The 26,271-nt window shown below is 58.2% G+C and overlaps 1 protein-coding gene, 2 non-coding genes and 1 pseudogene across 17 annotated transcripts in view; 1 reads left to right on the forward strand and 3 right to left on the reverse strand.

The window, feature by feature from the left end:
• Positions 1-147: 147 nt before the first annotated feature.
• Positions 148-3,156, forward strand: LOC137770888 (uncharacterized; annotated as a pseudogene).
• Positions 2,328-26,271, reverse strand: part of PRRC2B (proline rich coiled-coil 2B) — an 86,000-nt gene continuing 62,056 nt past the window's right edge. For 3 of the 15 annotated variants that reach the window (XM_068553534.1, XM_068553533.1, XM_068553547.1), the window contains 18 exons: positions 24,977-25,193; positions 22,263-24,350; positions 20,693-20,889; positions 19,990-20,135; positions 19,259-19,400; positions 17,635-17,720; positions 17,082-17,270; positions 16,739-16,936; positions 16,258-16,344; positions 15,428-15,532; positions 15,079-15,271; positions 14,196-14,293; positions 13,131-13,258; positions 12,397-12,637; positions 9,461-9,640; positions 8,767-8,858; positions 6,126-6,207; positions 2,328-4,879 (listed from right to left, as the gene is read on the reverse strand). In XM_068553534.1, the coding sequence (XP_068409635.1) occupies positions 4,745-4,879; positions 6,126-6,207; positions 8,767-8,858; positions 9,461-9,640; positions 12,397-12,637; positions 13,131-13,258; positions 14,196-14,293; positions 15,079-15,271; positions 15,428-15,532; positions 16,258-16,344; positions 16,739-16,936; positions 17,082-17,270; positions 17,635-17,720; positions 19,259-19,400; positions 19,990-20,135; positions 20,693-20,889; positions 22,263-24,350; positions 24,977-25,193 (4,604 nt within the window). In that variant the 3' untranslated portion in view covers positions 2,328-4,744. Of the gene's footprint in view, positions 4,880-6,125; positions 6,208-6,493; positions 6,583-6,825; positions 7,571-8,766; positions 8,859-9,460; positions 9,641-12,396; positions 12,638-13,130; positions 13,259-13,843; positions 13,905-14,195; positions 14,294-15,078; positions 15,272-15,427; positions 15,533-16,257; positions 16,345-16,738; positions 16,937-17,081; positions 17,271-17,634; positions 17,721-19,258; positions 19,401-19,989; positions 20,136-20,692; positions 20,890-22,262; positions 24,351-24,976; positions 25,194-26,271 lie in introns of those variants that run through there. The other 12 variants (XM_068553538.1, XM_068553541.1, XM_068553539.1 and 9 more) reach the window with 12 other exon arrangements.
• LOC137771048 (small nucleolar RNA SNORD62) lies at positions 10,246-10,331 on the reverse strand. The gene has a single exon (XR_011075271.1). It is a non-coding gene; the product is annotated as a small nucleolar RNA SNORD62 (small nucleolar RNA).
• On the reverse strand, positions 14,521-14,606 carry LOC137771047 (small nucleolar RNA SNORD62). The gene has a single exon (XR_011075270.1). It is a non-coding gene; the product is annotated as a small nucleolar RNA SNORD62 (small nucleolar RNA).

The following is a 26,271-nucleotide window of genomic DNA, read 5'->3' on the forward strand; positions in this document are numbered from 1 at the left end:
AAGAAAAGGGACATTAGAAGTGGCAACAAAACACGACACATCAAACGCTTACCTTCTCTGACCCACCCACTTCTCATGGGGAGTTGGGGGGGCGCGGGGTGAGGGAGGGCAGGGGGCAGGCAGTGCTAACGCCCACCCACTGGGACGATGCACCTTAACCTCGGGTTTCACCCCCTCCTCGCCCTCACGTTGCCGTAGGGCACTTCAGCCCAGTCACTCCTATCTCCCACGTAAAAGGAAAACTCTTCCATCTCTAAGTCTCTGGTCAAATGACAAGAGTCGAGGGACACACAACCTGACAAAGCATGTTCAGTTTCAGTGGGTTTTGTTGTTGTTTTTTTTTTACTTTTTTTTTTTATTTAAATAAGGAGAATTCTTTCGTAAGGAAAGAGCTAGTACAATCACATATTTGAAAGGAGAAACAACAGGTACTGAACCGGAGGGAAGGGTGAAGGGTGAGTGTGCCACCACGGCCTGGTGAATCCACGGTTCCATTTCCCATCCAAGGTAAAAGCTCCCCCAAACAACGTAGAAACAAGCTGCACGTTACACCTTTAGCCATCGTCTGCCCTTTCAAATATCTGGTCTACATGAAAAGACAAAGAGAGGAAAGGCCAAAATAAGAACAAAAGGAAACAAAACACAACCCTCTCAGGAACAACAACAAAAAACCCGAACCCTTTTTACTACGCAAGGCATGAGGTCAAAAGCTTGGGAGTACAGTAACCCCTTTACACAATGGAAGAAAGTCATCCACAGAGAGCCTTAACAGAAAGTTCCACTCCGAGGCTTTGTAGCATGCTGAAGATGGGGCCCCAGGGACACTGTACCATCTTGGAGACCACCTAACTGGGATGGAGAAATGGTGAAGAGCAGGTTGTAATGTCACTAGCCAAATATGCGCTGGTGGTCCCGGTGGAGGGCACGGCTGGGGGACAGAGTGTCTGACCCCAACACTGAGCCATTCCCGTCCGGGTGATCTGTTTGTCTTAGGTCCAGTTCACTTTTCAAACAGGAAGAGCCGGCTTTCTGGAAGTCTGCATTTCCCAGTCATCACAGAACAGCACAAAGTACAAACAAGTACCCTAGTGTCCTTGGTTGCCGAAGGCCATTTCCAACAGACCTTCGAACCCAGGCTAGCTCTGCAGGAAGGGAGATGCGACAAATACAGGTTTGAGAGGCAACATGCAGCTCCTTGGCGGAGGGGAACCACACAGCAGGGAGGGGGCTTCAGCAGTTGGCCACACACTGCCTCGGCAGGCCAGTTCTGGGCGTGCCCGTGCCCTCGTGTGCACACCCTTGGCCTCCTCGGCCCTTGACCATCAGTCACCAACCTCATCAACCATCCAGAAGGCAGGTCCAGAAGACAGGAGGGCGAGAGCAGAGCTGGAGAGAACTGATGCCCGTTATTTAACGACAAGATGCCCCAATATCCCCTAGAAGTGGCTGGAATGACCACGGCTTTGGAACTGGACCGACCAGTTCTTCTGAATGTGCAATAGTCGTACTTTAGTTTTCCCCCTGAAGGAACCCAGAGCCGAAAAGTGTATGAATTCCAAGTTTGAAAACAATAATAATGTTGATTTAAAAGGGGAAGCAAAGAGAACCAGACCAAGTGCAGATGCCAAAGAAGTCTTCAGTGGGTGGACAAGGCCACAAGGATACATGAACCCATACTCTCCGATTTTACCCCACTGAGTAACCGATGTTGGACATACTGCAGGGTCACTGGTTGCTGAGCAACGGGCTGCACCATCAGTGGGCCAGGGCAGGGCAGCCAGCATGGGAAGGGAGGGTAATTTTAGCAGGCAGAGGCGCAGTGAGAAGACTCTTTGACACCCCACCCCCACCCCCAGCAGCAGAAAAGGTAAGTGCCAGTCTCCACCTGTTCCCGCCAAAGGCCCAAGGCATCCTGCCGGAGGCCTCTGCATGGACATGCGCTCTGAGGATGGGGATTTGAAGGCGAAATATGACCCTAAGTCCTATTACCTTGAGCTTGGCTCTAAAACCACATGAAAAGAGGAGAGATATTGCACCTTAAGACAACTCTGCACTAAAAACTGCATTTCATCAGACCAAGGAAGGGACGGGGGTGTTGGTTGGGCCCAAGGCCTGCCCTCTGCCTCCAGAGTTCAATTTAAAATCTGTTATCTCAGCGGGGAAGAGACTGCAGCTTGGGCACACGAAGGTGGTAAACGCACTGAACTTCACATGCAATTTCCTGGCCTTTCCTGCACAGAATAATTCAGACATTATATATAAATAGAGCAGTGAAACATTTACTTCTTTTTTCACCTAGACCTACAACATCAATACATATAAATAAATTCTAGTGTTTCCTGTTTTTATTGGGGGGTGGGGGTGGGGAAATACATGGGTAGAGAAAAGGGCTGGAGAACAGGTGACCCTTTCATTTTTATTTTTTCTCAAACAGGAAGTACCGTCACTCTGATGGCAGGTTCACCTGAAGGATACATCTTGAGAGTTTGTTAACAGCATCCAGGACTGTCCTGTTCAATTTCAAAATGAGAAAGCCTTTTTTCCTTTTGACAATGTGCACTGGAGTTAGGTGTGAGGGGTCTGGCCGTGTTTCTAAGTGTGAGTGTGTGGCCTCTGCAGGGGCGGCCGGAGCGGAGAGGAGCTCGGTCAGGGCGGCTGGGTGCGGGGACGGCAGCTAGGCACTCGCAGGGGAAGCGAGACAAGAGCAGGTGAGCCAGTGGGCAGCCCTTCAAGAAGGGCCTTCCGAGTAAAGATTCAGGGGATGAAGGAGAAAAACAACAACAAGCTAGTGAGAAGTAAGGCCTGAGGGTGGAGGCAAGGAGGGGAGTGCTGAACATTATCCATCAAGCGGTGAAGCATCCTTCAAGAAAACTGGCCTCCCCGGATGACACGGGGAGGAGCCCTGCACCCTTTGCCAGGAGGCTGTTTTGTTCCCCCACTTCCTTAAAGCAGTGAAGAGCAACAAGCGACTTCGGCGGTTCCTAAGGCGCGTCTTTCCTCGTGTTCCACACCGGACAGAGCTTAGAACCACTGCCCGAGTGACTGTCACACACCTGTGGCGACGCCGCGGGTAGACTCTGTGGGGCACGCCCCCGATCGCCTACTGCCCATTCTCCGAGCCAGGTCTTCCCTGGACCCGCCAGCAACGGCAGGTAGACGGCGGGTTAGTTACTCCCGAGAGCGTGAGCAAAACTTCAAATTTCCCCTCGCCTTTCCTTGGAATGACAGAATTTGGGATGATTTCCTTCTAATTCTTACCTTAAAAACAAACAAAAGCCTAGCATAAAACGCCTCACACAAAGACTTCGATAACGGCAGCTCTGCAGACTTACGAGGCTACCCAGGCTGTTCTGGGAATCACCATCAGCCCTGCAACCCACCCTCCCCTTGGACACTGCTCTGTCCTTGAAGAGACCCACTGCCCAGCTCGGGCCTCTCTGTCCCCACAGCCTGGGTCTGCTGATGGGAGAAAAGGAAGCCCTCCCAGAGCTCACGCCTCTGTCGCAGACCCAACCAAACCCCCGTCCACGCGCTCACTGCCACGCGGATGAACTGCACGGTCTCTAGTGACAACCGTCCACGCGTCCGTCACCACAGAGGAAGTGCGTGGCTTCCAGTGACGAGCTGTGGGAGAGGTGGAGGGACAGGAGGACCCAGAGAGACAAGAGGCAGCTCAGGAAGGACGAGGGAAAGCTCGGAGGAGAGGGAGCGCGTGGGAAAAACATCAGGCCCCGCGGGTGCTGGAGCCCCAGAAGCAGACACTGACGGGGGCTCGTGCTGCCAGTTCGCACCGTCCAGGCCAAACTGGAAAATGCCAGGGCCTTCTAGCTCCGTGATTCACCTCAGGTGCCCAGCGGTCAGTGTCCCCACCGGTTTTGAAGAGTTCAAGACAGAAATTCTGTGTAATTCTTACGCTAAAAACGTCGTCAGCTTCACTGGGCTGCCCGCTAAGTCCCTGTGGTCATCAGGCCAGGGGCTGGAAGCCGACTGAAACGCCATCCCACCTCCCCCCACCCCTCCCACCACCGCTTCCCAAGCTCAGGAGCGGTGTCTTAAGTCACCACTTCTTTTTGCAAGTAACCTCAAAGGTTAACCAACTGAGAGAGAGAGAGAGCAGGAGAGGGCACGTTCCCAAGAGTCATCTCTTAAGGTATCGCAGTGATGTATCAAATTAAACAGGAGAGACGTTAAAAGGAAACTACCGGACAGAAGAGGGGTCAGGAGAGGATGGCAAAGAACATATAAAAGTCCAGCTCTACAGACGAAGCTTGTGTTTTTCTTTTCCTTTCTCTTCTGTAAAAACCTTTAGCTGCTTTTTAAAACAAAAAGCCTCAACTAAAACGGCCCTGCTGCCAGACCACCGTGCCCGGGGACGGAAAGCGGGGAGGGAAGGAAGCTCGGTGGAGGGCGCCGTGGCTGCCAGGAGCAGGATGAGGAGGGGAGGGCGGGGTTAATCTGCACGGCATGACGGCTCGGTCACTCCACGGTCGTGGCGGAAAGGAGGCGGGGATGGAGTCATTTGCTTTTTCGTTTGTTTCGTATTGAAGCCAAGCAGGTCAATGCCACAGATCCACGGGTGCAAGCTGGTTGGACAACGGAGCTTTCAGGAGTGGAGGAGAGCAGGGAGATCTCGCAGTCCGGGCCAGGTCGGTGGACGGTGGATCCATCTGGGAGGCTCCCCAGCGTCCGGTGGCAGCGAGGTCGAGGGGCGGCAGTCCTTCCGGGCAGGCCAGGCCCAGCATCTTCAGGCCTTGCTCTCCTCCACCTTCACTGCCCGGGGCTTGATCGCTCCAGTTCGCTTCATCTGGGAAGCGGCTGAGGGGGCCTCCTGCAGCTTCACGGCTCCCAGGCTGGGCTTTTCATCCACTCGTTGTTTTGCCTTTGGACAGACGGATGGGGACAAAGAAAGTTACCCTTACGCAGACACACCTGCCGGGTTCCGCGGTCCCACCACCCGCTTCCTGCTCCTGAGTCAGAGGAAAGCCACCCTAAGAAGCCCATCCTTCGGTCGAAGGACCAAACTCAGAAGTGACTGTCCTGGGAAGGACGCTGGCATGAGGCTGCTCTGGTCCCTCCCACGGGCGCTGAGTGCAGTGATTCGGAGCGGCGGGAGGACCCCAGGTCCTCCAGGAAGCATTCTGCACTGCCCAGGGGTCTCTGCAGGCGGCACACCCAAGGCCGCTTGGAGGGACCTTTTCACATCAGTGCACCCCACGCCCCTCAGAGCTCCCGACTGTGCTGAGGGGGCGCGGGGCCTCTCGCCCAACTTGGTCTCCCAGACCTTCCACCCTCCCCGACTCCCACGGTGAGGAAACCTTTCCCCAAGCCCCTAGAGTTCGACCTCCAGAGTCGCGGTCAGGGTCCCGTTACTCTGCAGCTCTGCACAGTGAGGTGTGTCGCAGAGTGAGCAGCCTGCCTTCGGCCCCTCATACAGTGGGGGGAGCTCTGAAGAAAGCTCTAGAAGCTCAGTCCAAGCAACTCAAAGAGCGACCCTCGGTGAACCAAGTTAGGAGACGTGAAATGAACAATCAAGCTTCCACCTCCACCATCCAGGAGTGCTGTTTTACCAACATCCCCCGGCTGACGTGTCTGAGCTCTGGAGCCTGGTCACATTTTAGAGGAGTGAAGAGAATCACGCTGAAGGCAAAGACGCCGAGAGATCCGTCTCATTATAAAACGGGGAAACGTCATTCCGTCTGGATCCCACCCGGCCAAGACGAGGACGAGACACAGCACTTACGAGGCCAGCACGCGCAGGCACACACGCCAGGCACGCACGCGCACGCACGCACACCCCCGGCTTCTAGAGCTGACCCACGAGCCCCAGTGCCTTCACAGCCCAATGGCTGCGGAGGGAGAGTCCACCTTCCGGCATCACCTCCTCAGAGGAACCCGCACCCTCCCTTCTCTGCGGACAAGGAAGGACCCAGACGCCCGTCAAGAGCAGAAGTGCCTCCTCCAGGGGGGGACTCGGGCTCCCCGGCTCCCACGCCACGCTCTAAGCGCCAGGGCACGTCTCTCTCTCTAAGAGGAGCACGCAAACGGCTGGACAGTCCCTCCTCTTTTGGCACTTGGAGACGGGCCTAAGCGTCCGGGGCTGGAGGGTCTGGAAAGCCATCTTCTACCTGTTGAACGTAGTGTCCCTGCACAGAGCCCATGTTAACTGCTGATCCAGAGGGCTTCCCACTGGGGCTAGCAGAGCTAGGCCTGAAAAAACCAAAGGAGGGGGTGAGAACACACGCGTCACCACGGAAACGGAGTCAAGCCTCCAACAGAGGAAACAGACCCAGACAGCCAGAGCGCAGGGGGCGAGGGTGTCGCCACTGGGCCCTGGCACCTCCAACCCAGCTCATGGGGACACACCTGAGGGGCAGAGGCCAGGTCCCCACCACGGGCAGACACTGACCGGTCAAGACGACAGACGGACACCAACTGTCTCTCAGGTTTGGAGGGTCTAGACCAACATGATGCTCCAGACAAAAGGTCTGTTCACCTGACACATGAGGGAATTCCCTGGCGGTCCAGTGGTTACGACTTGGTGCTTTTGCTGCCGTGGACCCAGGTTCAATCCCTGGTAGGGGACTAAGATCCCGCAAGCCGTGTGGCACAGCAAAAAAAAAAAAAAAAATTAAGAAAGAAACAAAAATGAACTTTAACTCCAACAGGAGTTTAGACTTCAAAAAAAAAAAAAAAAAAGGGAATTCCCTAGCGGTCCAGAGGTTAGGTCTTGGCACTTCCACTGCGGGGGCCTAGGTTCGATCCCTGGTCGGGGAACTAAGATCCTGCAAGCCGCACAGCGCAGCCAAAAAAAAAAAAAAAAAAACCCAAACAAACAAACAAACCTGATACGTGAGTTATGCTGAGTATCTTTCCAGTCTTCACTTGCGGGGTGGAGGGTAGGGGTGGTAAAGAGAGATACCAAAAGTAACAAAAATGTAGAACATCTTTCTAAATGTGTTCCACTGACCAGACAACTAGCTCCCGGGGATGTTAATCAGGTGCTATGTGGAAAAAAGATTCTGGGGTCAAAAATCGTGAAGTAGTTATGTGTGCAAAGTTCAACAGGACTTCCCCCTGAGGGCCAGGGGGCTGCTCAGGCCCTATGCTGAGGTGCACCCCGACTCCCCAGCAAGCCCTCTTGGGCATGCACGCCCCCCAAGTATCTGACAGGGAACGCTTTTCTGACACGGCATGCCTCAGAAGCCCTGTTTCCAGAAAATTTAGGCAACACTGCACTGTAAAAATATACCAATTTTCCCAACCCCACAAAGACACCAACAATACAAAGGCTACTAATTAAGGCTTATATTTCCTAAATGCTCTCCAAAGAATAAAGCTGCTGCTGCCATTCCTACAGTGAATGGACACAGGCGACTCTTGTTATGTGAGCGTCCCTTTCTGGATTTGCCTCTGAGGAAGGCTCTGCAGCCAGATGAGGCTAAAACCTGCCTGGGGCAGCAGGGGAACGACAGCCTCTCTTTATGCTTGAAGCTTCCTTTTTCCTTCCAAATCACACTCATTGTTTGGTGCTGCTGTCCGTGTACATTTCTCACAGGTCTGTTATTTTGGCCTATGTGAAAAAAATGGTTGGAAAGCAAAACAAAAGTCAAGTCAAGCCAAGAGAGTGAAAATAAGAACAGGAAAGATAGTGACACGGGGGAAAATTCACAAAAAGCCCTCTCTCGGGAAATGCAGCTGGAGTGTGGCCTGACGTGACGGAGGAGGACTGGCCCTCAACACTCTGAGCGCGACGCGGCAGGGCGGGCGGCCGTGCGGGCGACCTTGCCCTCAGCCATGCCGGCAGCCTCACGCAGGGCACTGCGGGGCACGCACACCTGTTTCACTCGTGTGCAGACAGGAGGAATCTCCCACATGTAACAAGAGTCGACTGTGCCAACCCTCGGGCCCAGCGCCGTGTGCTGCCTCCCCAGCCGCACGCTTCTCCGCGGGTGAGAGAGCCATCAGAAGCCGACACTCCCTGGCTTTCTAACACGCTGAGTCCTGCTGACCCTTGAGCATGACGGGTTTGAACTGCATGGGTCCACTTACACGTGGATTCTTTTCAGTAAGCACGTACTACACAATCTGCAGTTGGTTGACTCCTCGGATATGGAACTGTGGACACGAAGGGCTAAATGTAAAGTTATACTTGAATTTTCAACTGCATGGAGGGTCAGCCCCCCTAACCCCTGCGTTGTTCAAGGGTCAACTGTAACTCAACATCAGGACTGATACAAAGCCCCCTCTGAATCCAGCCAAGGGACCCGGGACAGTTACTGGAGGCGGAGACAGATCCCGAGAAGGCAAAGAAGGTACAGCTCACGCCCTACGAGCCCAGCAGCAGCAAGCCCTGGTGGGGTCACAAGGCCATTCAAGGGACATGTGGCCCCAGGAAAGGAAACCCCGCCCCACCCCCCCCCCCCCAAGGGTATCTGCCCTCTCTGCCAGTGAATCTTTTTAAAAAAATCTGGTGAGAAAGCTGTCAGTAGCCAGGGTCTGTCCTGACGCTATTCATAACATTAGCCTTTCCTTTCCCTGCCTTTCCAGAAAGTTCTCCCATACCAGAACATTTTATGATGATGATTAAAAGCAAAACCACGCCCCAGAGTTCCTGAGTCTCCTGTGTCCCAGCACTGGAACTTCAGGATGACACACAGGCTGACAAAGGTGACCCAGCCTCAGTGCCCTCGCGCTGCTCTCCCTGGGCCCACGATTCCACAGCGAGGGCTGAGCTGTGAGCATCCGACCCCCAGGGCGTCTCTTTACCTGTAGGTCTGCGGTGATGGCATGGAGCCTCCTGAAGAAACATTCTGTTTACTGTCGGCAAAGTGGAAGCCCTTCATCTCCATCTGAGAAGACTAAAGACACCGGGGAGCGATGGGCTGTCACTGGAGCGCCCTGGGGACAGCTGCCCCCGCCACCAACCACCCTGGGCAGAGCCAGTGGGGGCCACGAGGGCTTCAGGACAGACAGGCATCTCGTCAAGGAGCGTGCACGCCTGGCCTTCCGGTGCAGGCTGGAGGCAGGAACGACCACGTGTGCTTGTTCCCTTTGTGCAGGTGGGAGGGCAGACTGTGCGCCACCCCTGAGCACTGGCCGCGGTGAACGTGCCCCTCTCTGCCCCGGAGGCCACCCTCTGCAGAACCCCGGGAGCTGGCAAGGACTTCGGCCCCCCAGACCTCAGCCGCAGGCACCTTCCTCCCCGCTCTGCTCACCCAGGCCTGCTCACGCTGCTAGTGACACGTGACCAGGGCTTCCTGCCACGGGACCGAGAGAACTCGGCAACGAGTGGGACACCAGTGGTCTGGCGAGGCCCGGGGCCTGCGTCCCAGACCGCCGGCACCCTCCCCCGCGATAGTGGCTCCTGACTGGCCAGAAAGGGTCCCCGAGACGGGAGCCCCGCCCCGGGAGCCCCACCCCACCCCGCCCCAGGGCCACAGCAGGACGGAGTCATCCTCACCTCTCTGCTGGTGTTAAGGACCGAAGGCTGGGACCCGGGTGGGAGCATTCTTCGGGGGGCCCCGACAGAGAGGCTCTGCCCCTGTGGCAGCTGGATGGACTGCGGCAGGAGCAGGGGCTGCTGCCCAGAGCCGTACCGAGGCAGAGGCAGCTGGGAGCCAGGCAGCGGCATCGTCAGCTGCTGGACAACAGGGACAGTCAGGGGAGGAGGCCACAAACCGCCGTTCACACACGCATCCGAGCGCAACCGCGCGCCACACTTCACGTTCTCATTCCAGATCGAAGGAAGCAAGGCCTTCACACAGTAGGACAGGTTCTGGATAGAACACAGCAGAGATCACCCTAGACTTCATACTCTCAGTGGTAGGCGGCAAGCCTTAGGTGGTGAGAAAATAACTCGGACGGCTAGAAAATGAGCAGGACAGCTACGGGTGTCAAGTGCAGAAGGCGGGCGGCAAACCCCGTGTGCGTGTTGGGGGGCGGGGGGCGGGGAGAAAGGTCAGGAAGGTCTAGAAGCCTTCTCAGGAAGCAGTGTCCAAGCGAGTCCCAAAAGATGGGAGCTAGACAAGAAGGGTATCCTTGTGCCCCTTTTTGCAGCACAAAAAGGCAAGACTACTTCATGCTCTGCCTCCGAAGGTGACAGAAAACAACTGGGGTCTGGGGTTTGGGGCTCCTGCAGTCTTGGAGCCTCCTGAAGCCTGTTACCCTGAAGTCCAGAGCGAGGTGCGAGAAGGGAAGGAGGTGGGCCAGGAGACCCTCGGGACGGGGCAGGTGGGCCACCTGTGGTCTCTCGGTCACCTTCCTCTTCATCTCCCTGCTAGTGAGTCCACAGTGGAGGATCAGAAGGACCTATTGGAAGTGCATCACTGAGACGTGGGGCAGCCAGACCTCAAGGCCCGGGCCCCTCCTTGCGCACAGCTGGGTGCGGGAAGAAGGTAAGGATGGCACAGCGTTTCTGGAGCGCCGGCTCGGGGTGCGGTGTGTGAGCTGACGTGAGTCTTAAAGAGGCACCCTCAGCTGCTGTGCTGAGAACAAACTGGCAGCCGAGAGCACGAGCTGGGCAGGGATGGGTGGAGGGGAAGGGAAAGGGCCAGAGACTCTGAATGCTTTTCAAAGGCAGGGCTGACGGGATGCGACGAATCAGCGGGGGTGTGGGGAAGCAGGGATCCAGGCATGACCCATGCCGGACATGAGCAGAGATGGCGGGCAGCCCACGGGGTCTGAGTTCAGGTCCAGGAGACAGAAATTCGGGAGAACTGGGAAGCGCTGGGTTTGGGTGAGGCTTAGAGCCGCAGGTCTAGAAAGAGGCCCGAAGACGGAGCGCCAGAAGGCACAGCGACTCACTGCCTGGGGAGGCAAGGGGGAAACAGCAAAGGAGACCGGGAAGAGGCCTCAGGGAGGTGGAAGAAAAACCAGGTGCAGTGTCCTCGGAACCCAGAGAGCGTGAGTCGGGGGAAGGAGTGACCACTGGGTCAAATGCTACTGACGGGTCAGCAGGAGGAGGGTTCAGTAACGTGGAACCTACCGGTGTCCCTAAAGAAGCGTCTGTTTCTTAAAAAACGAGGAAAGACCGGGCTGCCTGGGGATGTGGCGGAAGGGACCCTCACAGCCGGAGGGCAGCACTGCAGCACCTCTACGTGCTGATGGCGGGAAGAGGACGCTAGCTGGGGCAGCTCCCAGGTGGGTGGAGAGGACGGGCTGCCCGCTCTCACCCCAGGGCCCCTCGCAGGCTCACAGACGTGGCGCTGGGAGCTTGCAGATGTTCTCTTTTCCTTGTTACGACTCGTTTCTTTGGCGACACAGGACGCAAAATCACGGTGGGGGAGAAGGCAATGAGGAGGGTGGGGAGGTGCCCAAACGTTGGCTTTCCAGAGGGCGGCTGTATTTAACCTGAATCCAGTCTGACGGGGTCGGATTCCCCTCCAGTCTCAGGAAGCTGGGCTGAGGCGGGCCAGGGTTTAACCCAGGTCAGCACAGGGAGGGAGGGGTGGGGCGGAGCTGAGTGCAAATGACAAGGAGCGGGGGGACTTCCCTGGCGGTCCAGTGGTTAGGACTCCACGCTTCCACTGCAGGGGGCACGGGTTCAATCCCCGGTTGGGGAACTTAAGATCCTGCGTGCCACGGTGCGGTCAAAAAAACAAAAAAGACAAGGAGGGTGTCTGGGGCTCTGCTGAAGGGGGCGGGGGGCAGGGAGAATTAAAAGGTGGTTGAAGGTGGGTCACTAGAGGGAGGGAGTGAGAAAAGCCAGAGGTGTTGACCAGGTAGGACCCTTCAGCCCGAGACGACGGGAGAGGTACAGCTACTGGCAGTGACCAGTCCAGACTGGAGGCGAGCAGGCACTGGTGGTGAGGCCGTGGAACTGGGGGCAGAGACCTAGGGGTGAGAGGTCACCTACAGAGACAACAAAACCCCTGAGAACTACAACGGGAGACGTGCTGGAGACTGAGCCACGGGCCAAAGGAGGGGAGTGACCCTCAGAACCGTCTAATGCGCCCACGGGTCGGGGGGAGGAGGATGTGGAACCGGACACGGGTTCAGCAACGTGGCGCTCGCAGCACACAGGGGCCAGTGGAGGCACAGTCTACGGGGGGGGGGGGGGGGGGGGGGGGCTCCAAAGCCAGGGTGTGAGGAGCAGGCGGGGAGAGTGGCCTAGAAGCACGAGTGTGCACGCAGAGGAGACACGCAGCCACCCCCAAGGCCACAGCAGGACGGGGGGAGGCTGCAGGAGAAGCAGCGCCCTCGCTCTCGGGGAAAGCCAGGTCTCGGCACTGTTCACAAGAGGTGGAGGAGCTGGCCCTGGCCTGGCAGCCCAAGGACCAGTGGCAGTGGCTACAAGCAGCATGTAAGTCAGTGGGCATCACAGGGCAGGTAAAAGGGGAAACGATCATGAAGAAAAGAGACCTAGTGTTTTGAGGTGGGAGTGAGTGAATTCCTGACCTGTGGGAGCTGGGAGTCCAACATCTGGGAGGCGCCGAGCCCGGCGGCCTGGCCGAGCTGGCCCTCGTAGACCAGGGCTTGGTTTCCACTCATGGGCTGGTAGGGCGAGCCGGACTGGGGCTTCACCATCTCTAAGGGCTGCATGCCTGGGAACGCCGAGTAGGGGGGCTTCAAGGCTGTGCCTCCGGAGAGGATCATGGTGCTGGGCGGTGACAGGCTGGGGTGCATGTACACCTGAGATCTGCAAAAGCCAGACAGATGGTCGGGGCAGGTGCACGACTGCACCAGCTGATCTCACATGTGGGCACGCCTCAGAATCCCCCGAGGGCTCGCTCCAACACAGGCTATCGGCTCACCCCCAGGGATTCTGACTCAGAAGGTCTGGGATGGGCCCTGAGAACTTGCACTTAAACAAGCTCCTAGACGGTGCTGCTGGTCTAGGGACCACGGTTTGAGCGTCACTGGATTAAACAGACAGCACAGGACAGGAGACACTGAAAGAGTGGGCCAGAGGCAGCGAGATGCAGCGAGGAGGGAGAGCAGGCAGGGGGCCGGAGGACACGGAGAGAAAGGACAAGGCCGGGCCACAGCTCTGCCACAGCGCAGCTCACCCTCACACCCGCCCCAAAGCAGGGGAGCGCAGAGCAGCAGCCGGCAAAGGGAAAAGGCCCACAGGCTGGGAAGGCTGAAACCCCTGTTGCGAGATGCCAGCCCCCCAAGCCCTGGCATCTCACCTGAAGGGCTGTAAGGAGCTGAAGATCTCCTGAGACTGGGAGACGGGGAGCCCGCCCCTCAGTCCGAGCTGGGCTTGAGCTTGCAGAGACGTGTGAAGGGAAATTGGGATCTGCTGGGCAGCGGCAGCCTGTGGACGGGGAGCCAGGCCATCACCGCGCTGCCCTCCAGGCTGACGCTCACTCACCCCGGCCTCCCAGCCCCGCCCGCCCTTCTCCACGGGCAGCCAACACCGCCCACAATGCAAACTCATGTCCTGCCTGGGCTTCCTTCACTCTTGGGAGAAAGCAGAAAACTGGCAGCAATCCCAAACCAGGGCACATCCCTATACTGGATTCTGTACAGTGGTGGGAACACTAGCTACACGTTATCAACAGAGGTGGGTTTCAGAAACGCCAACGGTGGATGGAAAATGTGCATGAAGAATAATACGTGCAGTATGATCCAGTTACACGAAGAGCAAGATCTTGCAAAACCAAACAACATAATACTTAAGAATATGTTATGAACAGAGATCAGGACAGGCCAAGTCCTCCGTCCCCAGAACGGCACTTCGTCCTGGTCTGTGCGGGAACACAGGTCGGTGGGGCTGCAGGACGATTAGGAAGGCCCAGCACCAGCTTCAGGAGGAAGACTTCCAAAAAGCATCCCCTCGCGGCACAGAAATTATGCCAATTCTGCATAAAAACAAACACCTGCTCGCTTCTACAACTACCTCTTTCTAACGCATCCATGCCTGGGAGTCTAGGCCTTTCTTCTCTTCATCAGAAGGATACCTGATCACCAAAGAGAATTCCGTTTCAGTGAATTCCCCAGCTAGGGCACAGGAGAGCTTCGAGAAGGGAAAACTAAGCAGAGTCTGGAGCACTCAGCTCCATTCCTCCTCCTTGTCTCTCGTGTACTCATCCAATAAATACTGACTGGCTGCCATACGTGCCAGGTACTGAGCATTAACGTGAGGGGTACAAAAAATGAGACACACCACGAACAAATAATGAAGGTAATTAACGCCGTGTGCTGCACCCCTTCCCCCACCCCCGCGGGGCCACCTGGCTCGCCGTCATCACCTGTTGGTAACTCTGCTGCTGAGGTATCGTCTGAGGAACCAGCCGGGGCTGACTTGCAAACACATGGCCATCCAGGTAGAGAGGTGGCAGGTGGTTGCCTGGAAACAGAATCCGAGGGGGTGAAACGGGATCAAGTCTCACTGTTCCAGAAGGTCCTGGGAATCAGTGGGAGGGGGGGAGTGTGCACGGCTGAGCCTGTGCTCCTGCACGGCCCAGCGCCCAGGAGGAGGGGCTGGCTGCAGCCTGCCTTCCCCACCTCACCCATTCACCCACTGCCCCGCACATGGGGGCCGGGGGGGTTCATTATAAAGGAAGGCTGCCTTGGTCTCTCAGTCACCTTCCTCTTCATCTCCCTGCTATTGAGTCCACGGTGGAGGGTCAGAAGGATCTATTGGAATTACATCACTGAGACTCTGGCAGCCAGACCTCAAAATCCCCACAGGCTCCCTTGGGGCACCAACACAGTGACGAGGACGGTGACAGGACAAAATTGGGCTCAGCTGATACAAAGCACTTCCCAGACGTGAGCTCGTCTCATTGGCGTGGCGACCCCACCCAGGGCCACCATCACCCTGTGTTATGTCACGGAGGAGGGGGCACAGCTCAGAGAGCTTCTCACGCGACACGGTCTGACCCAAAGCCAAGTCTCTGATCAGTCCCCTCTCCAGGAGGCGGAAGAGCCTCACCAAAGTCGCACGGTCCTGCTTCCCAGCCTAGGAAGCAGGTGACCTGAGCACGTGGGAAGCTACGACCCCCAGCCTAGAACGCGCCCCCCTCTACACACTCCTTAAGTCAAGGCAGGGGTGGCGCTCAGGGCTGCGAATCCAGCCTTTCTCTCGAGTGAAGGGAGGAGGCTCCCCGAGCTGGCTCGCGGGGGAGGTACCTGGAAGAGACGCAGAAGGTGCGACCGAGGCCACGGGCATGGGGGGCATGGAGACCCCGCCGAAGGAGCTGTAGCTGACCCCGCTGGAGGCTGCCCCGGAGGACGGCGGCTGCAGGCCCGAGCCAGCGCCTGCTGGGGAGCTCTGCTCCGGCAAACTGGGCGAGTTTTCCCAGGCCTTGCGCGCAGACTCCATCTTCGGAAGCAAGGAGGTGGGGGAGACGAAAATCACCGTCCGGGAGGCAGCGGACGGCACAAGCTAAGCCCGGGGAGGGAGGGCGGGGCTGCCCGCTCCCGCCCCTTCACAAGCCAAGGCACCGGGCGGCCCCGCCTTGCTCGGGGCCAGTGTTACCTTCAGAGTGAGGTCGGCGGTGGGGAAGGACATCTGGGAGAGGCCGATGGCCCTCTGGATGTGATGATCGCGCCGGAGGATGGGAATACTCTGTGCCAACCCAGCCTGAAGGGGAAGGAGACCACGGAACACTGACAGGCCCAGAGAAAGCGAGACGACGTGTCCAAACACGCCTTCCGTTTTGGTCGTGTGCACTCGAGACCCCTGCAAATAGCTGCCTCCACCGATTCTCTCGAAAGAAGGCCGTGGAGAGCCACCCTCATCCCCGCACCCCGAGCCCTCCAGCGGGGCCGCCTTGTTTTGGCAACATAAACACGGCTGGCTGTCAGCACGCAGGCACCACTACACGGCATGGAGATACCAGGTCCTGTCTCAGCCCCCTCCCCCAAAACTGTGAAAAAGAGGTCCTGGTAACACATGTTCGGAAATGCAACCGCTAGGCCCTCCTCCTGCAGTGCCCAGCACCCATCAGCACGATACAGGGATTCTGAGAAACCGCAGAGTAAAGAAACCTGTTGAGCGCAGCATTCTCAAACATGTGCGACCACAGAACCTGGGAGGTTTTAAATCACAACGTGCCAAATAAACCAGACCTCAGGAGTTACACTATCCCATTTTAAGCTCACAAAACCAGAGCGTGGAACAACTTGCTCAAGGACGCGTTAAGTAGCCAGAGACAGCATCAGGACTCAAACCATGTCCGCCCAACCCCAGAGCCATGGCTGGTTCGCCCCCTCTGGTTTCGGAACACCTCACGAGGCTCTTGCTCTTTTTGCCCGGGGCCTGCTGGCACGGGGACGACAGAGCTGGAGGTGGAAGCACAGACTTACGTTACTGGCCAACGCGTCCTGAAGTTTGACAACTGGATTCCCCGCAGGACCAGAGGCAGAAGCGGGCTGCAAGCTGAAATCAGAGTCCTGGAAAAAAGGGAGCAAAGCCCACAGGAGTCACCATGGCTCACCTTCTGTCAGAGACACACGTTAACGTGATCTGCCATCTCAGCAACTCAAAAACCCACCAAGCAGCATTCACCACATGAGCAAGATGGCCAGATGTTTCCCGATGGCCCCCGAGAAAGGAGGCCCCCCGCTTCTCTCTGCCCGGCTCCCTGCTCGGCCTGAGAACCTGCCTGGTGTCAGCAGGGAGACCGAGAAAGCAGCTCACAGCACCTCTTCACCTGCAAAGCCACCCGCCACGCTCCCCTGGAGCACTGCCAGCGCCCATGTCCCCGCTCCTTCTAGGAGCCCACCCTAACAAGCATCAAAGGCGGGGGGCGGGCCACAGGTAGAAGAAAACAAATCAAAGCCTCACCTTTGGATTGACTCCAAATTCAATGGGTGGCACCGGCAGCACGGAGTCCACGTGAATCTCCACCCCATTAACAGGGGGGACCACAGCCCCTTGCAGCCGCTCAGCCCCCTCGGAGCCCTTCCTGTTTTTCAGAGACCGCTCATTGCCGATGGGTCCTGGTCTGTGCTCCTTGCTCTGTCCCGAGCCTTGTTCGGAATCCTTGATGGAAAAGCAGAGAGGCTGAGACGCACAGCCTGGAATGACCCTGATCTCCAGCTTCCAAGGCACCGGGAGTCGGGGAAGAAGACAAAAGACACCACCCTTCCGCCCAGCCCGGCCCCTGAGAGCCAGACTCCCAGGTTACCTTCGGCTCCGACTGCTTCTGAGTCTGCTCCTTGTGGCCATCGGCCTTGGGCTCCAGGCCGGGCCCGCTCACCTCCTCGGGTTTCAGAGTGCCGTACGGGGAGCTGCGCTGCGAGGAGGTCGCTGAGGACTCCCGAGACTCGGCGCTCAGGTCAACGCCGCTGTCTCCCTGGCTGCTCTTAAAGCCCTGCTGTGCAGGACACAGGAGGGTCAGAGCCCATCCCCTCTCCGCCTGCCTGCCTGCAGAGTGAGACTGGGCGGCACGACACGTCCCCGGCCCAAGCCCATCATCACAGGTACGCGTGGGCCCTGCACGGAGACCACAAACCCGCTGCGCTTGTGACCACCGCCCGATGCCGAGGAGAGGCCCTCACGCCGCCTACCCAGGGTGGGGGCTCCCTGGCCATCCCCGCTCTTCCTCCCTCCCACACACCCAAAAGCAAGACTGGAGACCAGTGACGAGCCAGGCTCGCTGCCCGGCCAGGGAGAGCACGGGCGAGCCTCTGGGACGGCGGCGGACGTGAGCACACGCCTGGCGCCCGGCGGCCACCCACCTCGGCAGAGCCGGGCTCGGTGCCGGCAAAGGCGGTGGCGGCTTTGGCCCAGGAGTCGCCGGTCGAGGCCTGAATGGGGAGGGCTGCTAGGGAGGAAGACAGAGAGTCAGGACGTCGAAGAGGACCCACCAAGCCAGGAAAGCACAGGCGCAGCTCACACAAACCCAAGTCTCTGAACCGCCCCCACTCCCACCGCAATCGACCCGTTAGCGAAAGAGGATCTGGTCTGATACCTTCACCCGACTTTTCAACATCCTCAGGCAGATCTCCGTGAACATGCTTCCCGTGATTGCACTGACTATGTGCTCTACTGAACACACCAGCAACTTTCCACTCACACCGGTTAGAGTGCTCTACCACTACACCTCTGCTGTGGTGAAGCTTTTTGCACATAAACCATTTATTTCTACAAGTTGGCACCTCTACAAGTCTCTGAAAAATTCAAGCTGATGTTAACTGAACTTTTATTAGCCCTCAGACCACCCTGAGAACCCAACAAAAGCCATGGACCCTGTGTGCGCACATGAAATCTCACATGCTCCTTTTAAGATCCAGGGGCCCTGTGAAGTCACCCACAGACCCCTGGCCTGAGCAGCCAACGAGATGCTGCAGAATCCTGGAGGGAGAGCGCGACTCCTGAGTTAGCCCACTCTGCTTGACCAATACGGTGGGTAAGTATTTTTGGACATTTGTACCATGACACCCGCCACTCTCACAACCAAACTGACTGATCAAAATTTTATTAAAAATTATCGTACTTTCAGTCAGAGTTGACTATTTCCCAATGTTATTTTGCAATGTGTTGGAACCAAGGTTTTAACCAGGAACGTGAAGATAGGCCATGAGGTAAAACTGAAAGAATCAGGTCCAGAACCTAGGCTCTTGGGTGTTTGTCACGTGGCTCTGGGGTTGTCACTTCACTCTGGAAGCCTCGGCTGCTTGGAATAAAAGAGTTGGAAATGGATGATTTCTCCAAGCTCCCCCAGTATACCCTGCAGGGCCCTGCCGAAAGCAGGCGTTCAAGAAGAATCTGCTCAATTAAAATGGTTTTGTATTTTAAAATGAAAAATTACCAGAAAAAAAGCACTGGGTAAGACATTTTTTCAGGGAAAACAAATTTTCTAAAAGGTAAGGGCCACCCTAGCCTGGTTTCAAACCTAAGACAGCATTTGGGGAGGAGCTGACAGAAACTTCCTTCCGTCGAGGAAAGAGCACACAGCACAGACAGGAAGGAAAGCTTCTGGACTCCTGCTCTCCTGAGCAGTCGTCTGCTGCTCTTCCTCAAGGGAAGAAGAAAGGATAACCGGTGTGGGCAGAGTCAAGCCAACTCCCCGAGTGACCTCAGCTGGGCGGGGGTGGGGGCCATCCTTTTCCATCACTGGATACGGAATGCTCTCCTCTCCACCAAATTTCAGGCAGGGAAAATCCGACATCTGTTCAGAGGCTGCAGCAGCACGTGGTGCTAACGTGGCATCCAACGCCCTGACCCAGCAGAGGAAGCCAGGGAACAGGTAACGCTCCGTCTGCGTTCACGGCCCCAAAGCAGGACGCTCCCTCATGAGAGGCCCCGAGCCCGTGAGGCGGCCGTGGGCCGCGCGGCTGAGCCCAGACCCCGAGCTCTTACCCTGGCCGCTGCTCTCCCAGATCTCGGTGCCCAGGCTACTGCCAGGCACAGTTCCATCACCTTGCTCCAGGCACAGGTGGTTCTGCTTTTTCGCAAACCGAGGAGGAATACGAGAGGAAAGACTTCGGCCTTTGACAGGTACCTAAAGGAGAAGAAAGGTGATGCGGTCCGGCCTTGACCTCAGACACGAAGGGTAACAAGCTCTCCCCAGGAAGACTATCCCAGGCGCCAGAACCACACCCCCGGAAACTGCTCCAGTGACGCTACAGCCAGCAGCGCTACAGCACTCGTCAGCCAAGACCTCAACCACGTAGGAACTGCAGTGCCGACCAAACCGCCCCCGGAAGCGACCAGTGGGCTGTGACCTGGGACTGCGGGGCAAGGGAGCAGTGCTCGGCCCCGACTCCGTTTCGAGTACAGAGTCGCCAACCCTCGTGACTCCCAGGGTGACGAGTCTCGTCCCACTCAGGCCGGAGCACAGTGGAAGGAGGGTGGACTTCGGGGCTGATGGGAGGCCTGCGTCCTGCTCGGCCCTGTTTCAGCGGGCGTCACCCTGGACCAGTCCCCCTCTCGGAGAGCAGGGATAACACCATCTACTGCCAGGGAGCCACAGGGATAGCGGGCCCTGGGACGCAGCGCATGTTTAATAAACACGCCTTCTTCCTCTCCTGCCTTGGGCCTAATTCAGAAGCCCCGTCTGCCCCGGCCCCGCCCACGCCTCGCGCCCCGACCTGCACGGCTGGCTCCTTCCTTCTCCTCTCTTCCTCCAGCACACGGCGCTGCTTCTTGGTCAGGACTTCGATGAAGCCTTCCCCCACCACAGAGCCCACCTCAGTCTCCTCTCCGGGGCTGGATCCGCAGTTTTCAACGATGGCATCTGAACCAAGATTCACAAGGGAAGACAGTGAGTGGTTCCATTTACTGGGAGCCAAGAATAACCCAACCCTACAGGCACCTGATATCTAAGGACCGGCTCAGCTCAGAGGCCAGGCTCTTAGCTGGCTTGGGCCCCAGCATACTCACCAGGGTCTAGGAAACCCAGCTATGATTTCTACACCCTTCTCAGAGCCCCTCTAACACAGTGTTTCCTCAAATCAAAGAGGCTACGGTTAAGAAAACAGTCTTCGGAGACAGACACACCTAAGTCCCAGCTCCACTCCTAACCAGCTGTGTGACCTTGCACAAACCACTCAACTTCTCTGGGCCTCAGCTTCCCCATCTTTAAAACTGGGACACCGCAGGGCTGTTACGCGGGTTCAGCAAGGTTGTGAGCGACACGAAGGCAGGAATCCTTTCTGTTTTGCTCTTAACCCAGTACGTGCCCAGAAGCTAAGATATTCAGTGAAAGGGCAAACTCAGCAACCCACAGAGGTGGCCACGGCTCCCCATTTTGCCCGGATTCTTCTCTCCCTGAAGATGTGAGGTGACACTCACTTCCATAGTTCAGGTCAAACGGTTTCATGGTCTCTCCCTGTTCGCCTGCCCTCTGGGCAGCCAGCTGGGCCTCCTTCTCTGCCTTCTCACAGGAGGCTTCGGGGATGTCAGAGGTGGCATGGGCTGCCCGCTCCAGCGTGTAGTGGCCGCTCCCACTGCTGCAGCCAAGACCTCCAGGCAAGGTGTCATCCGGGGACCTATAAAGGAAGGAGGACCTCGTTAGCTCAGAAGGAACCAGCGGCTGGGGAAGGAGAGAGAAGGAAAAACCGCACATGCACGCAGAGCACGCACACAAGCGCAGCGCCCTGATCTTTGTCACTTCCTCTCAGCGTCCCCTCCGTTCAGCAGAGGCCGCGTGCTGGCGGCAGCGCGCTCTGCAAGCCCGTGTGGAGGCTGCCCCAGCAGCACTGCTACGGCAGAGCCCACGGGAACACCGCTCTCTCTCCAACCCCTTCCCAGGGCTGACACTTCTGTTCTTTCCCACTGTGTGCCAAACCCAGTAGGGCTACAGAAAGGAGAGAGAGAAGGGGGAATGCTTAGAACGGGGCTGCAGAACTTTCTGCTCCTCTCGTAAGACTGACCAGAGAGGAGCCCAGGCCCCGCCCTACTGCCAGCCCAGTTACTGGGGTAGAAATCAGAAGCAAAGCCAAGTCTTGGCATCTGGGGCCTAGAAAGCTAGTCTAGATGGACACCTAAAAGAACCCGCATTCTTCTGTGGTTCCTTCTTCAGGGGTACGGATTAATTACAGGCCAGGCTTCGGTGCCCTGAATTCTAAGGAGGCTGGGAGGCGGGAAGCCGTCTTCCTCAGCACGCTGGGGCATGGCCTGTGCACGATGAGGAATGCAGGCTGCACAGCGTCTGCCCTTGCCCTGATTCCGGGCCAGGCTCGGGCACTGAGCCGACACTGAGCACCGATCATCCCCCCCGACCAAAGCCTCTAATTCCAAATGAGAGGTGCTCACCAGGCCTTGGGCAGCTCACTCCCTTTGCTTACTGCCTGGCTCTCACCAGGCCGAGGTGGCAATCCCAAGCGGCGCTGCTTCTCTTGACTGTCGAGAAGCAACGCCACTCAGGGAAGAGCCATCTCCGCGGGGCCAGGAGGCCAGCCGATGCCCCACGTGTTCCTGGAGGACGCAGCCCGGAGCCAAGGGGTCCGGTGGACTGACCGGTACTCACGAGGCGCCGTGAACAGGGAGCGCCCCTCTGTGGCGGGGGCCCCTCGGCTGGACTCCGAGGAGACACACGGGGGCTGAAGTCATGAGACAGGGACGGGGGCGGGCACCACAGGGGGGCCAGCGGGGCGGGGACTCTAGTCTTAGTTCTGAAGCCGCAACAGCAGCAGCAGCAACAGCACGCCACGAGAGAAGCAGACAGCAGCGCGAGAGCCAGCGACGGAGACGCTCACGTACAATGGCCTCGGCGGGCCGGCGCCCTCCTGGAGCGCAACGAGGGGGAAGGAGTCGGGGCCCTGACACACGGCGGGACACGCATGCATGAAGTGCCGCTGGGACAACCGGCTAACGGAACGACAGCAACAAAAAAGAACCCGGGACTCTGTTTCCGGTTTACCTTTTGGCTTTCAAAGGCGTCCCACTCTGATGGCTCTCATAACGGGGAGAAGTTTCACCGCCACCTGGCCTAACAGACTTCTCCCCAAACCCTCCCGGCTCCAGCTTCCGGCTCTGTCTGTCAACGAGGGGTCTCTGGCCGGAGAAGCTCCGCTTGGCCAGCTCCTTCTTCTCACCCGCGCTCGCCCCGGGCAGGCCGTCGGCCTGGGGCTCGGGCTCGGGCTCGGGCTCGGGCTCGGGCCCGGGCCCGTCCCGCCTCTCCCGCCTCTCGCTGAAGTCGCTGCTCTCGGAGGCCGTCTCCCACTCCTCGTTGGCGTGGTCCGAGGAGTTCTGGTAGGCGAGCTCGGGGGACCTGCGGCCCGTGGTGCCGCTCCTGTCCCCGGGACACGGTCTGGGCCGGCCCGGCCACTGGCCCGCCGGCAGGGGCTGCTCATCCTCCGGCCCCCACAGGCCCAGGGCCTCCCGCTCCTGCCGAAGGCGCCGGAAGCGGGGGGGCTTGTCCTGGCGCGGGGGCCGTCTTCTCCTGAAGGGCCGGTTCTCGGCATTTTCGGAATCTGCCGCGTGGTCATCTTGGAAGAAGGCCCTCTTGTCCTCCACGCGGCCATCCTCGAAGCCCCGGGTGCCCAAGGCGTCGGGGTGTCTGTAGGTGTCCGGGATGTAGTCTCTGTCTGAGGGCCGCCGGGCCCCGCACGTGTCGGGGGGGCCGGACTCCTGCCAGGAGGCGCCCAGACCCCGGCTCGGCCAGGGGGCCGCCTCCCTGGCCGCGAAGGTTCTCCGGCCATATGCGCAGTTGCTCAGCCGCGGGGGGAGGGCACGCCCGAAGGCCCGCGGGCCTCGGTTCTTGGCCTCTGGCCCGCCGTGGTCCTCGGGGTACATCCTGCCGGACCGCCAGGACTCCCTGAAGTCGCCCTTCCTCCCGGCGGCCTCCTCCCTCTCCGGGAGCGCGCCCTCGTCCCCGGTCTCGGCGCCCCGCTGCCGCCGCCGCTTGGGAAGCTCCTCGTACTCAGAGCCCTCGCTGTGGGTCTCGCTGGCGATCCTCCGCCGGGGCTTGGCCCGGGGGAAGTCGTCTGCCAGCCCGAACTCTCGCGGTCCCCGGCCGCGGCCGCTCCTCTGGCTGCCGCCGTAGAGGCCCCGCGCCCCAAGGACGCCCCCGCCACAGAGGCCGCCGCCCGCGGGCCGCCCGCGGAAAGTGAACTCTCGGAACCCGCGGCCACGGCCCCGGGCCTGCCCCCGGCCCCCAAAGGCCTGCTCCTCGTCAATAAAGATCCAGTTATTCCTCTTGGTAGGGGGTGTGTGGCTGGCCTCCCGGGAGGGGCTGGCCTCCCGGGCCCCGACGGGCTTGTCATCCTCCTCCGGCCGGCTGGCCCCGCGGCCCAAGGCAGCACGGGCCGAGCCCTGGTCCTCCGAGGCGGCCGGGGCCACGTTGGCCAGCGCGGGGTCGTTCTCTTGGTCCTGGTCCTCGGCCGCCTCACAAACGGGCCCCGTCTCCCGAGCCAGGCGGGCGCTCCCCTCTCCCAGCTCCGGCTTCATCTTGTCGAGCTCCTTCTCCTTGTCTTCCACCTTGAGGGCCTTCAGGACGGGCTTCTTGATGGGGCCGGACCTCCGGGTCCTGCTGGTCTGCTCCGGGTGCTGGCTCCCGGCGCCCCGGGCTTCTGGCGTCCACGCGGGCTCCAAGGCCGGCTGTCTGCCGGGGCTCCCTTCCTTCTCCCAGGAGGAGACACTGAAGGACAGTTCCTCCTGGGGCGCCTCCTTCTCGACCCTGGTGTCTGGGTCGGCGGCCTTTGGCTGGCGGCTCACGTCCCAATCGCTATACTCTGGTTTTTTCTCAGCCGGGGCAAAGTCGGGCTCCAGTGTGGAACACCTGAGGTTTGGGGTGTGACTCCCAGGTGCGCCTGCTTCCTGAACATTTTCTTGGGGTGGAAACAAAAGCTCCTGGCCTATTCTTTGAGAAGAGACACAGCTGTCAAAGTCTGCTGGGGCCTTCTTGTCAAAAGCACTCAAGTACTCCTCCCCTCTCTCCTCAGGGAGATTGCGCCGGGCACTTACGCCCCCTGACCTTCCAGGTGAGGCAGAGTAAGAGCTTTCATTCCTGAAAAGGAACCAGAAAAATCAGTCAATGTGATTGGAGCCTGGTTCCTGGGTTCCATGCTGAACACAGTTTAGTTTTAAAAAGAAAAATTAAAAAAAAAAAAAAAAGAAAAAAAGAAAAAAACATAGGCACCAACATTCGCTCTATCTTTAAACAGGTCTCAGAGATGCTGGGCCATGGGCTGGTGGCGGCCCCTGGAGTCCAGAGAGTGAAGAAGTCAGTGGCCGGTGGACTCAGCGAGCAGCCGGGGATCCTCTGGTTCACACAAGCTGGAGCCGGGGCGTCCGCGGAGAGTCTGGGGCGCTGGGCCAGCACAGCCAGCTCGCCTTTACTTTCACAGGAAGGAGCCACGACACACGCACTCAGCCCCGCCTGCCCTGTGAGGCCCCCACCCCTCGGCCCTGCCCAAGGTTCCGCGGGATTTGCCTCTGACGCCAGGATTTCTCCTGGGCCCTCAGCTGCCATCAGCGCCTCTCACACAAAAGCATCCGGCCATCCTTATCTCACTCTCCTTCCCCAGGGGGCACCATCTCCTGGGACAGGGCCTCTTCCCAGAGCCCTATCTCAATGAGGACCTGGAGACCCCTCCTTCAGTTGCAGGTCAGTAGGACCAAGTTTCGCCTCACCTGACATGCATGTCCATGGCCAAAGTGTCACTGGATTTCGGGTGGGGGAGCGAGTAGCCCTTGCTCTGCAACGCCATGTAACCCTCGGGGCTCCACACGGGGGCTGCATCGATGGCGGTCACTTTCCTTTCTGGCAGTGGGGGCACACAGCTCTGATCCTCAGAGCGACAGCCAGTTCCACTGAGAGAATCTTGGGCCATCATGGGTTTCATCAATCCTGAAGAAGGCAAAGAACCAATCAGTCACCTCGTTTAGCAAGCCATGGGTCAACCACAGGCCCAAAGGAGACAAGCTGCCCCAACTATCACATGGACACAGCACCCCACACCTGCTTAACATCACTGAGGTCCCATCTCTCTGATCACAGAACCTCTGAAGGCACGCACGCATGCGATCTGAAAGGCCCGTTTAAAGACCTCTGAGGTCCAATCCTAGTTCCCGGATGAAGAGCCCCTGTGTTGAAGGCTATAAAAAACTGGCAAATGGAAACTGGAACCATCAAACGGGAGAGCTCATGGGTGTCAGCGGAACGCTAGCGGGGCCAGTCAGTCAGCAACGCAAGATGCCTGAAGGTCTTCTGCACAGACACAAGGAAAGTGAGCTACGCTCCAGGGAGCCTACATGCAACACGGAGCCAGCGTCTCCCTGCTTCCAGTCCCCTGCAAGAAGTTCAGAAAAGGATTGCGGCTTTAGCTCCTTTTATTTCTACCCCTAAGCTCGACAGTAACACTCCACATTTTGTACGTGGAAGGGCAGTGGGGGATACACAAATGACACTAAACTGTCAGCTGGCCCGAGGAGACTGGGGCATGCTGACGTCTCGGTCCTACCAGACATAAACCAGTCGGGGAAACGGCACCCCCGCCCTCCCCGGGCCCCTCTGTGCACGTCTATCAAACAAGGGGGCTGGGCGGCTGCAGACGACATTAAAGGTCTCTCACGGGGCCAGCTTCTGTGGAGAAGAGAAGATCTGATTTTTCAAATACTTCACACACAGCTAATTATTGGCCCCCAGTGTTTTTGTGCCCATCTTTTGAGATAATCTGACCAGGAAAATGGCTCGGCATTAGGCCAATGGCTTTAAGTTTTCTTTTAGCTGTGGAGTGCTCTGTTCCAACGCTATCAATATATGACTCCAGCACAAAGTTAGTATGAGTCAGGTGGTGGTGGGGACCCTCTCTGGAATCCTAGAATTACACACCATTTATTAAGTACTGATTACAAGGTGTGCGGAACTGCTCCACACTGTACACGGACCTATTTTTGGCAATATGGCAGCTCATATTACCTGAAAA

The sequence above is a fragment of the Eschrichtius robustus genome, chromosome 10 (genome assembly GCF_028021215.1).
Source record: "Eschrichtius robustus isolate mEscRob2 chromosome 10, mEscRob2.pri, whole genome shotgun sequence".
NCBI lineage: Eukaryota > Metazoa > Chordata > Mammalia > Artiodactyla > Eschrichtiidae > Eschrichtius > Eschrichtius robustus.